Genomic DNA, 17,941 nt, shown 5'->3' with positions numbered 1-17,941 from the left:
GTATTGAAATCCAAGAGATTTCTGTATGTTGATTATGTATCCTGCAATTTTGCTGAATCGTGTATCATTTCTAGCAATTTTTTAGTGGAGTCTTGAGGGTTTCTACATAGAGTATCATGTCATCTACAAATAGTAAAGGTTTGACTTTTTCCTTCCCAATTTGAATGCATTTTATTTCTTTTTGTTGTCTGATTGCTGAGGCTAGGACTTCTACTATTATGTTGAATAACTATGGTGAATGTGGACATCCCTGTCTTGTTCCTGATGATAGAGGAAAAGCTCTCAGTTTTTCCCCATTGAGAATTATATTAACTGTGGGTCTTTCATATTTGGCCTTTATGATGTTGAGATACATTCTCTCTATCCCTACATTGTTGAGGTTTTTTTATCCAGAATGTGTACTGTACTTTGTCAAATGCTTATTCTGTATCTATGGAGAGGATCATATGATTCTTATTCTTTATTTTATTAATGTGGTGTATCCTGTTGTTTGATTTGCCAATATTGAACCATCCTTGCAGCCCAAAAATAAACCCCACTTGATCTTAAGGAATGATTCCTTTTTTTAAATTTAAATTCAATTAATTAACTTCTAGTGTATAATTAGTTTCAGAGGTAGAGTTCAGTGATTCATCAGTTGCATATAGCCCCCAGTGCTCATTACATGAAGGGCCTTCCTTAATGCCCATCACCCAGTTATCCCATTATCCCACCCACTTCCCTTCCAACAAATCTGTTTGTTTCCTAGTGTTAAGAGTCTCCTATGGTTTGTCTCCCTCTGTGATTTTGTCTTATTTTATTTTCCCTCCCTACCCCTATGATCTCTGTTTTGTTTCATAAATTTCACATATGAGTGAAATTATATAATTGTCTCTCTCTGATTGGCTTGTTTTGCTTAACATAATACCCTGTATTTCCATCCAGGTGTTTGCAAATTGTAAGATTTCATTTTTTGATGGTTGAGTAATATTCCATTGTGTGTGTGTATATATATATATATATCACATCATTATTCATTCACCTGTTGATGGACATCTGAGCTTTTTCCATATTTGGGCTATTGTGGACATTGCTGCTATAAACATTGGGGTGTGAATGATTCTTTTAATGTACTGTTGGATTCAATTTGCCAGTATTTTGTTGAGAACACTACATCAAAAACTAAGGATGGTGACTAACATAACATAATAAAAAATTACTATTAAAAAATAAAGTAGTTATTGATAGATGTGTACTTATTGCCATTTTGTTATTTGTTTTCCCACTGTTTTGTACTTCCTCCAGTCCTTTCTTCTTGTTTTGTTTTATTCCTTCGTGATTCAGTATTTTCTTTAGTAGCATGCTTAGATTCATTTGTCTTTAACTTCTGTGCATCTACCAAAGATTTTTGCTTTGTGGTTACCACAAGACATACATAACTTATATTTATAACAGTCTACTTTAACTTGAAAAAGAACTTAACTTTGACTGTGATCTAAAGCTCTAGCGTTTTATTCCCCCATGTTTATATTTTTGATGTCACAATGTACATGTTTTCTATATCCTTTAATAAATTATCATAGTTATGTTTATTTTTACTTCTTTTGTCTCTTTAACCTCCTTACTAACTTTATAAGTGATCAGCCCTTACAACATAGAGTATTCTGAATTTTACCATATATTTGTCTTTACCAATGAGATTTATACATTTATATGTTTTCCTGTTAATAATTAGCACCCTTTTACCTCAACTTAAAGAATTCCCTTTAACAGTTCTTATAATGCTGGTCTAGTGGTGATTAACTTCTTTAGATTTTTCTTGTCTGGGAAACATTTTAATCTATCTGTGTAGCAAGTTGTTTTTTTCTTGCTGCCTTTGAGATTCTCTCCCTGTCTTTAACTTTTGACAGTTTAACCACAATGTGCATTGGTGTGGGTTTCTTTGAGTTCATCTTATTTGCAACTCTGTAGGTTTCCTGGATCTGTATGTCTATTTCCTTCCCCAGATTAGGGAAACGTTCAGTCCCTATTTTCAACGTAAGTGGATCCAACATTGGAACTCCTAAATATATAAAGCAAATATTGACAGATCTAAAGAGGAGAAATTGACAGCAGGACAATAATATCAGGAGACTTCAATACCCCACTTTGAATAATGGCTAGAACACCCAGACAGAAATTCAAGAAAGAAGCTCTAGATTTGAACAACAGTATAAACAAAAGGGACCTAATAGATAGATATGGAATTTTCCACCCAACAGTGGAAGAGTACATTCTCCTCAACTGCACATGAAAGATTCTATACAGTATCTTTTTCAAGCACAATGGAGTAAAACTAGAAATCAGTAGCAGCAAAAAGAATGGGAAAAATCACAAATACATGGAAAGAAAACAGCACACTCTCAAACAACAACTGGGTCAAAGAAGAAAGTGCAAGAGAATTTTTAAAAATATCTTGAGACAAATGAAAACAAAAACACAATGTAACAAAATTTACAGATGCTGCAAAAGCAGTGGGAAGAGGGAAGTTTTTAGTGACAAATGCCTACATTAAAATAGAAGATCCTATATAAACAACCTAAATTTATGCCTCAAGGAACTAGAAAAACCAAGCCCAAAGTTAGAAGGGGGGAAGTAATAAAGGTTAGAGCAGAAAGAAATCAAATAGAGAATAATAAAAAACCCTATTCCACCATCTCCCTAACAACAGTCTGTTTTTCAAATTTATGCACATGTTGGGTTTTCTTTGCCTTTTTTTTTCTAACTTCTGAAAGCAGAAACAATGAGTCGATATGCAGTCTATTCTTTTCTATTTTATCTATACAACCGTAAGATTTCCCTCTCAGCACTACTTTAGTATCATCTCACAAAATTTTATTTAAAATGTTTTTCTTATCATTCAATTCAAAAGACTTAATGTCTATTTATTCATTCATTCATTCATTCATTTATTAAATAGGATCGATGCCTAGCATGGAAACCAAGATGGGGCTTGAATTCACAGCCCTGAGATCAAGACCTGAGCTGAGAACAAGAATCAGATGCTCAATCGACTGAGCCATCCAGGTGCCACTTTAATGTCTTTTTCTAAAAAAGATTAAAGTAACTCCATCTCCTCAGTGTTTAATATTCCAAGTATCCCATGTCTAGTCTACTAGGTGCCCCAAGTGAAGGAATAAAATTGAGAAATAAAATTATGAAATAAAATAAAATTATGAAAAATATATGCTTCATGATTTCTCCTTTGATGTCTTCTTTATCCACGGGTTAGTCAATAAATAAAGCTGAATTTTGTGAAGAGACCTGGCAACTGACAGAAGTCTTCTTTTATTGTCTCAAGTTAAGTTGTACATAATTTGAGTATCATCATTTTGGTCTTAGAAGATGAATGAACGTACAAATGGCTAACAGACACATGAAAAAATGTTCAAAATCATTAGCCATCAGGGAAATTCAAATCAAAACCACACTAAGATACCACCTTACGCCAGTTAGAATGGCAAAAATTGACAAGGCAAGAAACAACAATTGTTGGAGAGGATGTGGAGAAAGGGGATCCCTCCTACATTGTTGGTGGGAATGCAAGTTGGTACAGCCACTCTGGAAAACAGTGTGGAGGTCCCTTAAAAAGTTAAAAATTGAGCTACCCTATGACCCAGCCATTGCACTACTGGGTATTTACCCCAAAGATACAGACGTAGTGAAGAGAAAGGCCATATGCACCCCAATGTTCATAGCAGCATTGTCCACAATAGCCAAAGCATGGAAGGAGCCGAGATGCCCTTCAACAGATGACTGGATTAAGAAGATGTGGTCCGTATATACAATGGAATATTACTCAGCTATCAGAAAGAACAAATTCTCAACATTTGCTGCAACATGGACGGCACTGGAGGAGATAATGCTAAATGAAATAAGTCAAGCAGAGAAAGACAATTATCATATGATTTCTCTCATCTACGGAACATAAGAACTAGGAAGATCGGTTAGGGAAGAAAGGGATAAAGAAAGGGGAATGAAGCATGAGAGACTATGGACTATGAGAAACAAACTGAGGGCCTCAGATGGGAGGGGGGTGGGGGAATGGGATAGACTGGTGATGGGTAGTAAAGAGGGCAAGTATTGCATAATGCACTGGGTGTTATACGCAACTAATGAATCATCGAACTTTTTTTGGAAACCAGGGATGTACTGTATGGTGACTAACATAATAAAATAAAATAAAATAAAATAAAATAAAATAAAATAAAATAAAATAAAATAAAATAAAATAAAATAAAAAAACATTAAAAAAAAAGAAGATGAATGAATGTAATGTGTTGATCTGTGTCATATTCATTGAACTCATGTATCCACACGGTTTTAAGCATCCAGTTATGATGACAAACATTTCAAATTCTCAAAGTTGTAGTAGCTATGGTGGCAGATGGTCTGAGATCATCACCTGATCTGAGATACCCCAATTAGTTAACTGAATGTTGGTGTTGCTAAAGAGATCCTACGTATGCAATATTTAAAACAGGTGCCTGGAAAAGATCCTTTGCCAGTAGAGTTCTGGCATGCTGTAGGATTCCAGATCCATTAGACAAACAAATTTCTAGTAATTTCCTAGAAGGGATTCTGAGTATTCTATATATTCCTTCCTCATTCCAAAAAATTTTAAAGAACTATCTTGATTTAATATCTTCGGAAACACATAGCTTATTTTCTCTGTCACAAGAATTTGGTTGATTTGGATTTTTCTGGGTTTTCATTTATAAATGACTCCTTATTTTTTATATTGTTATATTATTTGAGTCTGTAAAAAAATGTTTATTTATATGCTTATCTTTTTTATATGCTTATCTTTTCCTTATACTTTCTCCCTTTCAGAAAGATGTTTAAAATCAGAGACAACAATTGAAAATGGATTTTTTTCCGAATATGAATTTGCATATCCCTTGAATAAACAAACACAATATCAGTGTAAATCAGGATATGTAACACCAAATGGTAAAACTTCAGGATCAATTACGTGTCTGGAAAGTGGATGGTCACCTCAACCCACCTGTATTAGTGAGTAATTCTATGTTCATATTCATTATCCTGATGATCGTTGTGCACGAGTTTACTTTAACTTATTCTTCTCTGGAGGGAGGGGCTGATGTGGTTCCCATTTGAAGAGATAAATGAAAAAATATATAATATTTTTACTACTAAGATTAATAACTTGTAGGCTGGAATATCAGTCCATCTTTCAGTTCAAGTTTTCTTCCACTTCAAAACAACCTGTGATTAAATGAATGAATAAATAAATAAAATAAATAAAATAAAATAATAAAATAAAATAAAATTAAATTAAATTAAATTAAATTAAAAAGCCTGTGATTTGGAAACTAGATAAGGAGCCTTATGTGTATTCTCCTATAAACTCATTTATTTTTGGTTGACATCTTTGTGCATATTGGACCTGCTTTTAGGTGATTAAACGTTTGTGTCAGAGTCTTTGTTCCTAGACATAAAAGTTATGTTTTTAAGTGAAGATCTGGGTCCATAGTGCATAATTTTAATTTAACCTGTAAAATTTACATGTTTGCTAATCCAGGGTAGGTCCACTTCTATAAAATCCTCTCCCTTGGGAAATCTTCATAAACATCTAGTTAGTGGAGACAGAAATGCTTCTAGGTAGTACCAAATGCAGCTGTGTTGAAAGATTTCCTATCCTTAGATATTTATGAAGATTTTCTAAGAACAGTTTGTTCCTTTATCTTATACTCCAAAGCTACACAGTGATATTTTGAACTGATATTTAGCAAATTCACTTTAAATAAAGTGGATATTTGAATATCAAATTCTACTGAATTCATTTCCTTATTTTTTTTTTTTATTTCATACTTACTACAGGCACTAGCCATGGAAAAAAATGATAACAGTTGTTCCCACATCAAATTCACTTTACACTAAATTGTAATCAGTTATCCATTAAAACACTCTTATTATGGAAGAGAACATCTCTCTCTCTCTCTCTCTCTCTCTCTTTTTTTTTTTTTTTTTTTTTTTTTTGCTAGTAGAGTCTTACTTTGTTGTTTAAAGCTTTAAGGTAGCTGGCTACATACCACAGTATAACATATGACATGAATTATTTCAACCTTTATTAACATCCTTCTAGTATTGTGTTAGCAAAAATTGAGACTTTTAACACTTTACTTCCTTATAACAAATTATAAACAATAGAATTATCTCTCTATTCAATATTAGTAAGTTTAAAAGAATACACAGGCATTAGGAATATATTTGAGAAAGAAAATCAGCATATCAGCTTTAGAAATTATTATGTTGTAGAGTTTTATAGAATATTTAAAAATTTACTTGCATTGTTGAAAACTAATCTTATTCAACAAATCTGGAATATTTGTCACACTGCTAATGAGTTTGGCATGTTAATTCACAAGATGCTATTCAGCTTTGCTAGAAAAAGTATGATACACCTGTAATGGCCTATTTTATTACAAGCATGGGATAAACACATAAGTATCATTGAGAAACGTGTTCTGAGAATAAAGTTTTCATTTTTGCTCTGTAGATATGCATCTTTAATTTAAAAGGTGACTTCAAACAATATGTAATATGGTATTAGGATGTAATAAGCTTTGCTTTTATAGTTCAGTTAAAACAGAATTTTGCTTTGTTGTTGTCATGCATCGTCTTAATTTTCAACTTCTACAAGTTGTCTTGCTTTGCAAAAAACTTAAATGTTTGGGGGCGCCTGGGTGGCTCAGTCGTTAAGCGTCTGGCTTCGGCTCAGGGCGTGATCCTGGCGCTCCGGGATTGAGCCCCACATCAGGCTCCTCTGCTGGAAGCCTGCTTCTTCCTCTCCCACTCCCCCTACTTGTGTTCCCTCTCTCATTGGCTGTCTCTCTCTCTGTCAAATAAATTAAAAATCTTTAAAAAACAAAACAAAACCAAAAAAACCTTTAATGTTTGGCTGCATTGCTCATATTTGTAAAAATAAGTCACTTCAAGGTTGTGCTGATGCATAGATAGGTTGTAGTGACCTTAGTAGTGATGGAAAGGGAGGGTACTTAATATACAAACTGTGAACTGCAATGACATCCTTACTTTTGGATGATGTGTATTCTTATTTTTCTTTTCAGCATTTTAATGAAGATTGCTTTGAAGCTTTTATGCAGTAGCATATTTTCTATAAAATTTAGTTTAGCACAGTGAACAAAAGTAGTTAAATTAATAACTTAAAATCAGTCTCTAATTTATACATCTCAAGTCTAGCATTCCTGTATGCACACAGTAAATAATGCATAGCCTGGGCTCTGTGTTGCTTTCAGATATTTTTATCCAAGTTATGAGCTTCTTATTGCTGTGGTGTTGTGCTAAACTTTGAACCTTATTTCTTCTGTTAAAAATCAGTATACCTACTATAATTTAGTAAGACACTGGCCATAATGTTCCATTGTTATAACTTTGATCTTTCACTCTGGATTTACAGTGGCTGGTTTGTATAAAGTAATTTACACAAAGATGACAATGTTAATACCTGTTGCACATAAATGAACGTGCCCATTCTCAGTAGCTGACATAGTAACATAATCAGTTTATCTATGCATTGCTAGGACCTTGATATAAGATGGATCTAAGAGGTAAACAGTGTTTCTTATCTAAAGTTTTGATTATCAGCAAGTTGAATGGACACTTTAGTTATTTAAATAAAGATTTTTGACCACAAGCCAGAAAATGATATGAGAGAAAAATAAATTCCAGCTAGTTTAAGAGATTTTTTAAATGTCAATCTGAGTTTAGCCTCTTAGAGAGCACTAACTAGCTGGCAACATTTATTTTTAATTCCTTATTAAAATGAGGCAATAATTTGCAAGATTTTTGTACATATATATGTAAATTCCTAATATATTTTTAGATCTAATTCAGTATTTTCTGACTGCTTCCACCATGTATAATACCATTTTTGTGCATGCTTGATGTGACATCCATAAATTGTACCACTATGACTTTATCTATATAAAATAGCTATTTATTGAATTTTCTTTTGAATGCTGGGTTTACTGGGGGATTTTTTTACCTCCGGTTAAGCATCTTAACAGAGAATTTGTTACTGTTTATTAGAAGAATTGCATTTGAGAGTATGAAAATTACTGATTTGCAATTTTATGAAAAAACAATAATACCTTTATTATCAAACAGTAAGCACAATTCTTATGACGAACTGTGATAAATGTTTTTTTCTTTTGCTGCATTATTTTCTCATGAACAAACCAAAAATCCATGGTGAATTGTTGCATTGTTGGCTGGTGTATCTTTCATGTACAGGGAATTTGAAGAGTACAGTAGATTCATTTAGAAGTGTAACTGGTGCTGTGATTATAGCAATACTTAACTTTTGTTAGTCGTACTACATCTTTTCCATGGTCGCTTTTTAAATGTTCAGTTTTCCTCTTGTCATGGTCAACTGCTGAATTTACTTGAAGGACGTAGAGTACTGTTTAAACAATACTAAAGTGCGTACAATTGGGTCAAAGAATTGTGCACTTGTTTCCTTTTTAATTTTTAGAATGGAGGGTCATAAATATTTGAGAATGTCAGATCTAATAGAGCATAGTGGTATTATTTAATTTAACCAAAATCTCTAGTGAATATTTCAACTTTGAATGTAAACTAATGAATTAACCTGATCACCAAGGAGACTGTTTGCCCAGAGTTTCAAAGCACATTGTCTACAAATGGAATTTGAAATAATTTATAAAAATATTGACATTACTATGTTTTTTAAAAAGTTCTTAATTTTTTCACTAAAAGGAGGAAACTATTAGTTTTATTGTTAAATACAGTAGATATTAAAACTCCTCTTAGATGAACAGTAATTACAATTGCCCCAGTTTGAAATAAGTACCCTGTATGAGATTAATTAGTGATAATCACAACACATTTTAGTGTCACATGTTCAAGAGGAAGTTGCTATTGTTGCATTGATTTTAATATTTGTACCTAAACACTGATTTTTTTTAGCATTATCTTGTATTTGTTGTACTTTAATACCTGGTGTACAGTTCCAGAAATAATAATCTGGAAATCGTAAAAAAAAAGAACAGATTTTTCAGTGTTTACATGATAAGAAAAATGCTATGTAGCAATATATTTTTTTCATTTTTAGTAACTTTTTCAAGACAATGATTTATCATTGGTATTCTTAGATTCTTTCAATATGATACTAATTTCTTAGCGCATACTAATTGATAAAGCTTTTTTTACCTCCTTGGGATGAGACATAATTACATTCTCCACTAAATAATATTACAAATGAAACCTTCGATTCTATTTTGCATTAGAATCTTGTGACATTCCCGTATTGGAGAATGCCAGAATCAAAAGTAATGGCACATGGTTTAACCTCAATGACAAGTTGGACTATGAATGCCTTGAAGGATTTGAAAGCAAAGATGGCCGCACAGGTTCCATAGTGTGTGGTGAGGACGGTTGGTCTCATCAACCAGAATGTTACAATAAGTGCTATTTTTTCAGGTATTCTTTTTTTCAGGATTAACAAAATTAACAAAATGTGTTTAAAATGTACCTCTTCGAACAAATTTGCATTATTTAAAGTCATTTTTAAGAAATAATGACTAAAATCAGGTGTCTCCTGATTTAATGCAAACTGGGAGAACCGGGTGTTTTAAAGCCCAAAGACAATAATCTATCTTTAACACAGTTCGTTAATGTTTCCTATGGGCCACACACATGATAGATTTGTAAGTAAAGTACAATTGTGCTTGTTACTCTAAATGCAGGCTTTCATATTATTTAAAACGGGGTTCTTTTAGTGTACGGTGTAAGAAAACCAAAATTATAGCTTCTTACAATTTCCTCACCCATTTTGCTCCTGAGTTTCTGCTTTTACACCTACCTTGGGTGTTAATTTCTTCAGGTCCCAAAAGATCTTTCTTTTCTGACTTTGACAAGTTCTGTGGACTATTATTACGTGAATCTTTTTCGCATTTGCTCATTCACTATTTTCCAGGAGTAGGAGTAGGACTTGAATCTGAGGGAAACTTGAATGGATTTAGAGTGTTCTACACCAAGGGAACAGTATGTACAAAACTTTGACAACAAAACAATATTTGCAAAATATCAGGGTGAGCAGATTCTACTCAAGATGTGGGAGAATTTTATGAACTGAGGCTGGATAAGAGGCAAAGAAAGCATTATTCAGCTTATTTTCAAGGCATGTCAGCCTTTAGATTAAGTTTATGATTGATAAAAAGCCATAAAGAAGTCTTAAGGAAAGAAAAAATATTTATTTATATTTTTTGAAAAGTTTTTTTTTTTCCATAAGTTGTGCTTGTGGCGGGGAAAAGATTCAGCAGTTTATGTAGGGCGAGTAAGTGTGGGGATTGGGATAGGGTGATAGCCAATGAGATGCAGAACACATTCGCGATCTAGTTCGTTGGTAGAAAACACAACTGGATGCAAGAGGGAGTAATAATCAAGGGATTCACATGCTTGTTTTAAATTTTTTTCAAAGCAAGCAGGTAAGTGGCAATGCCTTTTTGTAAGGTGGTGTTGACAGAACAAAGAGCACTTTGGGAGGAACATCACAACTTTTGACTTGAGCACATTATGGTTGAGCTGCCCGTGGACAATCAAAGTTGCTTATGTGAACTACAGAGTTAAATATATATGTCTAGCTAAGAGATACATATTTGGAATTATCACCCAAATAAATGATGATATCAAACTGGAAAAGAATACAGAATAAAAAGAGAAGAGAGCTCAAGACTGAGCTCTGAAGCATTCCAACGTTTAGATGTTGGGCAGAAGAAGAGTAAGTGGCAAAGTAGATGGAAAAAATGAGGACCCAGAGAACCAGAAGAAGAAAACATTTTGGAATGACTGTTCTCATAGACGTGGAGAGAAGAAAATGATGAAAGGATAAGGAAGTATAAGTGAATCCTGTGGAGTCAGCCTGGTCAATTCCAATTCCATCATTTACTAAATTTCATCATTGACTAAACATGTATCTTAGGGCAACAGCCAAGCTTATTTGAAGCTTGTTCACTCTTCCTCATCTGCAAAATGTTTTAATAATTACAAATGCTCTAATATGTCAAAGGATTGTTTTTCTTTTTAGTATGATTCTAATACTTAAATTCCAGTTTGTAATTTTATAAATTAATTAGCAAGATAGGAGGGTTCCAAATAAGAAAAATGCATTTTTTATAATATTTAGGAATGTGACGAATGTCACAAATGTCACAAACTTGGCAAATTTGCAGGGATAATTTTACATATTCCTAATTTGAATCAGAATGATCAACAATTTATTAATAGATGGTATAAATTTTAGATTTAATAAGAATAGATAGTTGTATATTATATAAATATTCAGGACACCTAGAATATGCCTAGTTATGTGGCCTTGAACATGTTTCTTTATTTTGTTTCATGTTTCATTTTATGATTCAGTTTGATTTCTTTACTAATATAATTAATATGATATAAATTAAGCAATTTTGATAGTTTCTTTAAACCACATTAGAAATGCCTTGTGTGTGTTCTGGTTCTCCAATTATATTTACATTAAACGAAAATACCAATTCTTATTTGAGTGCAATTTTAAAATTGTAGCAACACTTTTTTTAATGTGAGAGAATATTTTTATGTTTTGAGAGTACAAAACAATATCACATTATATTTATAAACAAATGTCACTTATAAAATCAGATCCAGTATAAGCAAGTTGACCTTACAAACACATTTTCAGGATGCATATATTGCTATTCAATGCCTTAATATTTCTGAGTCCCCTGTGAATTTAGAAGGTGTATGAAACCTAATATGTAATATTTTTCAAGGAGGAGGATTCATCTCATGCCCCTCTGTATATGCAGTACCTAGCACCTCATTTTTACAATACACATATACAGTTTCCTTTGGTGATGATTAATTATATATACTCACTAAATTATTTGACCTTTTTTTATAGAAATAGAATGCAAGGTTCCAGAAGTAGAAGAATACTTAGTTCCTGAGCCCAGAAAGGACAAATATAATGTTGGAGACGTGTTGAAATTCTCCTGCAGACAAAGACTTAAGAGAGTTGGACCAGATTCAGTTCAGTGTTACCACTTCGGATGGTCTCCTAATCTTCCAACATGTAAAGGTGAATATCTATCTTACAATCACTAAAACAAGAATTAGGATTTGGGTATCAACCTTTCTTTTTCCCTCTTAATTTTCTGTTGGCTTTGAGCATGTCTATAATCTAGTGAATTAAGCCAGGGCATGTGTTGAGGGGTAGCTACATCAGACTTCCTTATTTAAGCAATTAATCTCCAATTGTTTCTTGAAATATGTAGTGGAAGTATCCATAGATATATATATGATGTCTCACACTTCTTTTGTTATTTCTCCTTTTGCCTACAGACCCACCGACAATATTGGACACTTTGTATAGCAGGGACATTACCTCAAGTTTCATTGAGTGTCTAAACAACATTCAAGCAACTTACAGTCAATTCAATGACATGGGTGGTTCAATCAAAGTCATAACATCTTGATCAAATGCTTGCCTCAAATGATGGCATTTTTTCAAACAGTTTTGATAAAATGTTTCCATGGAATATGAATATTGCTCTAATTTACACAACCACATATATTAATTGGTTTGCATACAATTTTAGAATATATAGATTATTAAACATATTTTCTGGGTTTAAGTATACTTCCAATACACTCATTCAGTGTAAGTAATAGAACTGGGAAATATGTTTCTGGTGTAAACACCATTGTTTAAGAAGGCTATAACAAATTATGTTATAAATTATATAAATTAATTTTTAAAACCTCTCTATTTTATGGATTTTTAAGTTGTAAAATAGATAATTTAACTGTAATTTACACAGTATTTCTCTTGTAGAGCAAACAAGACAGTGCACTCCACCTCCTCAACTCCTCAATGGGGAAATTAAAGGAACACATAAAGAAATCTATGAACACAATGATTTGGTGGAATATGTTTGCGATACTAGATTTCTGATGAAGGGTTTTAATAAAATTCAATGTGTTGATGGCCAATGGACAGACTTGCCTACGTGTATTGGTAATGTATATAAAATATTAATATGTAAACATAAATCAACACTATATTCATATAAACACATAAATTGCATTTTGTAAATAAACATATTTTCGTGAAATTTTCACAGAAGTGGAGAGTACATGTGGAAATATACCTGAACTTGATTATGGCTCTATTGTTGAGTCTTCCGCCCCTCCCTATCACCATGGAGATTCAGTACAGTTCAATTGCGAAGAAGAATTTACAATGATTGGACACAAGTCAATTACATGTATTAATGGAATGTGGACCCCACTTCCTCAGTGCATCGGTGAGAAGACACTTCTCAAATTGACAGTCAATGAAATTTAATATTTTTATTGTAAAAACTGTATTTGCAAACATATTTTTGAAATTTAGGTATACTCTTGAAAATGTCGGGTCTTAGGGGCACCTTGGTGGCTCAGTAAGTTAAGCATCTGCCTTCCGCTCAGGTCATGATCTCAGGGGGCGATTGAGCTCCCACATCAGACTCCCTGATCAGCAGGGAGTCTGCTTCTCCCTCTCCCTCTGACCTTCCCCCTGCTCATGCTCTCTCTCAAATAAGTAAATAAAACCTTTAAAAAAAAGAAAGAAAATATCAGTTCTTAAATTATAATGAAGGCAGACATTGCTTATAGCTCATTATGTGTCCACAAATTAGCAATAGAATTTTATCAAGCTTTCTGTCCCTGATATTAACACTGTTTATAAGTGTGAAGCTTAATTTTACTTCTAGTTATTCTTATGATTTAAATATGAGTACTAATTGCCAAAATAGAACTATATTTACATAAATACCACTTTTGATTTTATGTAGCACTCTTGATTTCAGGCCCTGGAAAACAAAAAAAGTTAATGCCTACTTGCTACATTCCTTTAGGAATCTTGCCTCCCTCAAAGTTTCTAACAATTTCCCAATCTGTTTCAAATGCAACAACAAGTTAATGTGCTGAAGGGTGGGTGGGCTGCAGGCCCTCTCAGTCGGTGGTAGAACTCAGTCAAAGGAGGCAGTCAGGGTTAGGCCAGGAAACAAATCTGATGGATGGACTTCACTCTGATTGATGTATGTGAATCATCCTGACCTTTGGATGACCAAGTCTTTTATGACTAACCGGAAAAATATTAGGGGCCTTTTTCATTTTTCCCTTAGAATGAGTTCCCTAGAGTTCTCCTAGGTCCTACATTCAAAGAGAGCCCTGGATGTCCAATCTTACTTATTCATCAGATTTCTAGGCATTAATTGTTCCAAGGAGAAGGTAGGGCTTAGGTGCACGCTCCGTGAGAGCAGAGATTTACCCTGTTTTGTTCATGATGTATTCCCAATACCCAAAAGACTGGTGGATGTACAGCAGACATTACCTAGGAGTTTGTTGAATGAATCCTAAGTTTTGTTGCTTATTAATCCTTACATTTTTGCTAAACACATTCCCATTAGAAGTATTGTCAGTCCTTCAAGATCAAACTTCATCTTTGTCTTCTTCGATCTCCACAAATGACCTCCCCTATTTCTTATGGGGGAAAAACCCAGTTATAACAGGCATGAAAACTCTCAACTTTTCACTCTTATTCTAAAATATCTGCTTCGATTATTACTCTTTTCTGACCTCAGAGTTTGCCTTCCAAAGGTTAATTTTCTACCTATATTCAACTCAACATAATCCCCATATAGTTGTCATAGGCCTTACTCCAATTTTCTCTGTTCAATATTTATTTTGTACCTCCAACCAGTCTAGGTGTTCACTCTTCTCTGAATGTTTCTTTTCTCCTAATAAACAAACAAATTCTTTCAGAAACCAATCAATCATAGGACAATGACAACAACCACCTCCACTCCTTTTGACTGTTGCTTGTCCTTCAGTTACCATCACCTGAACACGTTGTTTTGTCTCCCTCAACACTGTGGAAAGCCCTAAAAACAGGACTAATTCTCAGCCTCTAGCATGTTTTGAATTAGTCTCCTTTGTTTATTTTGTATTGTATTACAAAATCATTACTTCTTTGGCTAATCATTAACAAATCATTAACGAAGGCCTACATCAACTCATTATTTTATCAAATCCAGAGTACTTTAATCTTCATTGAATTTTTGAGATATGTAGCTGTATAAAAGGTTGTTATATTTAACTCAGAGTCAGTAAAAATTTACAACTATTGCATTATGATATTATTGAATTATAGGGTGATCTGGTATATAAAATAGTTCTTCAAAGATTGTGAGAGTATAAGCAGGAACAGGTTGTGGCTTTAAGCACCCAACTTCTTATTCCAAGAATCTGTTTCTATTTTTTAGTCATCGTGCAAAAGATCTAGTTAAGCATTCACGTTCTGTATAATACATCTTAGATGTACTTTTCTTATTTTATTACATAACCTCTAATGAAAAAAATATATTTAAACTAGCAAGTTCATATATTCTATTTCCACAGATAAATATGGGACCATATGTAGTCAGGTGATGAGTGTTCAGTCTGTAGATCATCCAAAACAGTGAGCCTCTTACACTTTCCTGTCCCCAAAGTGCAGAATGTATTTATGATGGACATTTTCTCTGAAGTTTCAAAGACTGGGCACAAGACTTATGTTCATAGGGGCGCCTGGGTGGCTCAGTCGTTAAGCGTCTGCCTTCTGCTCAGGGCGTGATCCCGGCGTTCTGGGATCGAGCCCTGCATCGGGGCTCCTCTGCAGAGAGCCTGCTTCTTCATCTCCCACTCCCCCTGCTTGTGTTGCCTCTCTCGCTGGCTGTCTCTCTCTCTGTCAAATAAATAAAATCTTAAAAAAAAAAAAGACTTAGGTTCATACATAAGAGCCCATCTCAACCAATAAATTGGTTGATGGGATTTATTGACTCAAATTCTAATTTCATTCTACTATTGACTCTAAACTATTTTTCTGTAGTAGTTGCTTTGATTCTTATAATTAGTCTTTTCAAGGGATTATTTTCATTTTATAGCAACAGATAAACTTAAGAAGTGTGAATACAGCTTGACCAGACAAGAGGCAAATCCATTAAGTAAGACTGTATTTGATCATAATGCCAGAATAAGTTATAAATGCAGAGGAACATTAAAGCAGAAATACTCAGTATGCATAAATGGACGATGGGATCCCAAAATAAGCTGCACAGGTAAGCTCTTGTTTATAATATTTTCAAAAACTTATTCTATTTCTTCCTAACTTGTAAAAGTAGTATCTTTGCATCTTTTAAAAAATTTTACCTATGTATTACTACTAATTTTCAAGGTAATTTAGAAAGTAACTAAAGCACTATTTCTGAATATTAATCGCATCAGTGCATTGGTCTGCTATAAAACAAAACACCCAGAAACTTGGTGGCCTAGAGTTAACATCTGGTCAGGTATCTTTAAGAATTAGTGTTTTGTTTTCTTTGAGGCTGAAGAGAGCACAAAGCTGGCATCCCCCTGGTTTCCGTCCATGAGAAGCACATCCAGGACAAGGAAATAGGCCTTTTTCACAGCAAGACCGGGTGGTGTGTTTCAGTCTGCTGTCTGTGTAGTGCGCTGGAGGTGGTAGCTTGCCAAGAATTACCTCTCCCATTGTTACAGTCCTGTGGGACCCAGAAAGGCAAGCCCCTCTGGCCACTAGAGCCAGGAGATCAAGGAGCGTCCCCTATGTGGACTGAGCATGCTTGCCAGCTATAGCAAGGCAGCAGGAGAAGGCAGGGTTGGGACACGCCCGCTGGCTTTTATTGGGGCCACAGGAGAGCACTGGGCTGGAGTGCCCCCGCAGGTGTTATCAAGGTGGAGAGAAAGTGTAAAAAAGGCACCTGCCATCACCTCCATCATGGAAAGAGTCCCAACAGACCTCTGCCCCTCAGGTAGATGCTTTAAGATTAGCAAATGAATCTCCTTCTCATACATCTAAGTGTTTCTCAAACTGTTCCTTTCACAATGGCCCCCGGGGGCAGTGAGTCTGGGTGCCAGCTCTTTAAGGAAAGTTTCTCAGGGTGGCTCAGTTGGTTAAGGGTCTGCCTTTGGCTCAGGTCAAGATCCCAGGGTCCTCAGATTGAGCCCCACATCAGGCTTTCTGCTGAACAGGGAGTCTGCTTCTCCCTCTCTCTCTGCCTGCTGCTCCCCTTGCTTGTGCTCTCTCTCTCTCTCTTTCTCTCTGTCAAATAAATAAATAAAATCTTTTTTTAAAAAAAGTATCTCCGTTCTCTACAGCCCATTGGGTCTCCTGGATGTGAGACCCGTTGGTTTTCAAAGCCAGATGTTTTGGGGGCTCATCTTTCTTCTGCAGGTCCCAGAGTTTGGGGTGCTGATCTGGGACACAATCCTCTCTCTCCTCAAGGAGAAGCTCTGGATTTGGGAGATCCCACATGATTGTGTGTAACCCTACCAGGGGTGGGATTTTGTCCATCCTGGGTCTCTGACTCTCCTACCCATCTCCATGTGGCCCTTTTACTGTTTGCTGTGAAGGAGCTATTCAGCTAAGTTTTCAGGTCTTTTTCAGAGGAAAGTGTTCCATATGTACCTGTGTGTCTCTGGGAGGAGATGAGGTCAATTTCTTCCTATACATTTGTCCTCACACTCGATTTGTGCACATTGATTTTATATTCTGACACTATACTAAGTTGCACTATCCGTTTTAGGTACCGTTTTGTAGATCTGTTGCAATTTTCTGTAAACAATTGTATCTGTGAAAATACAAGGTTTTATTTTTGCTGGTCCATTTTTATTTTTATTTTTTTAATCTTATCACACTGACCAGGAACTCCGGTAAACTGTTGAAAGGAAGTGATGAGAACATACATCTTTGTCCTATTCCTGATCATTGGGGGAGGGTATTCAACATTTTACCACAAGTATAATGTCAATCTAAAACTCCATTTTTCCTTCT

General features: G+C 34.5%; 1 protein-coding gene across 5 annotated transcripts in view; it reads left to right on the top strand.

Annotated features, from left to right (window-relative positions):
* LOC125283496 (complement factor H-like) overlaps window positions 1-17,941 on the top strand; it is a 41,557-nt gene that overhangs the window by 12,092 nt on the left and 11,524 nt on the right. For 4 of the 5 annotated variants that reach the window (XM_048225456.2, XM_048225455.2, XM_057315421.1 and 1 more), the window contains exons 2-6: window positions 4,852-5,034; window positions 11,969-12,145; window positions 12,902-13,084; window positions 13,191-13,373; window positions 16,035-16,208. In XM_048225456.2, coding sequence (XP_048081413.1) covers window positions 4,852-5,034; window positions 11,969-12,145; window positions 12,902-13,084; window positions 13,191-13,373; window positions 16,035-16,208 — 900 coding nt within the window. Of the gene's footprint in view, window positions 1-2,938; window positions 3,046-4,851; window positions 5,035-11,968; window positions 12,146-12,901; window positions 13,085-13,190; window positions 13,374-16,034; window positions 16,209-17,941 lie in introns of all 5 variants that reach the window. The other variant, XM_048225457.2, reaches the window with a different exon arrangement.

Source organism: Ursus arctos, unplaced genomic scaffold (assembly GCF_023065955.2).
Source record: "Ursus arctos isolate Adak ecotype North America unplaced genomic scaffold, UrsArc2.0 scaffold_2, whole genome shotgun sequence".
NCBI classification, from domain to species: Eukaryota; Metazoa; Chordata; class Mammalia; order Carnivora; family Ursidae; genus Ursus; species Ursus arctos.
The sequence above is the reverse complement of the archived record's forward strand: the minus strand, read 5'-3'. Positions and strand labels throughout refer to the sequence as shown.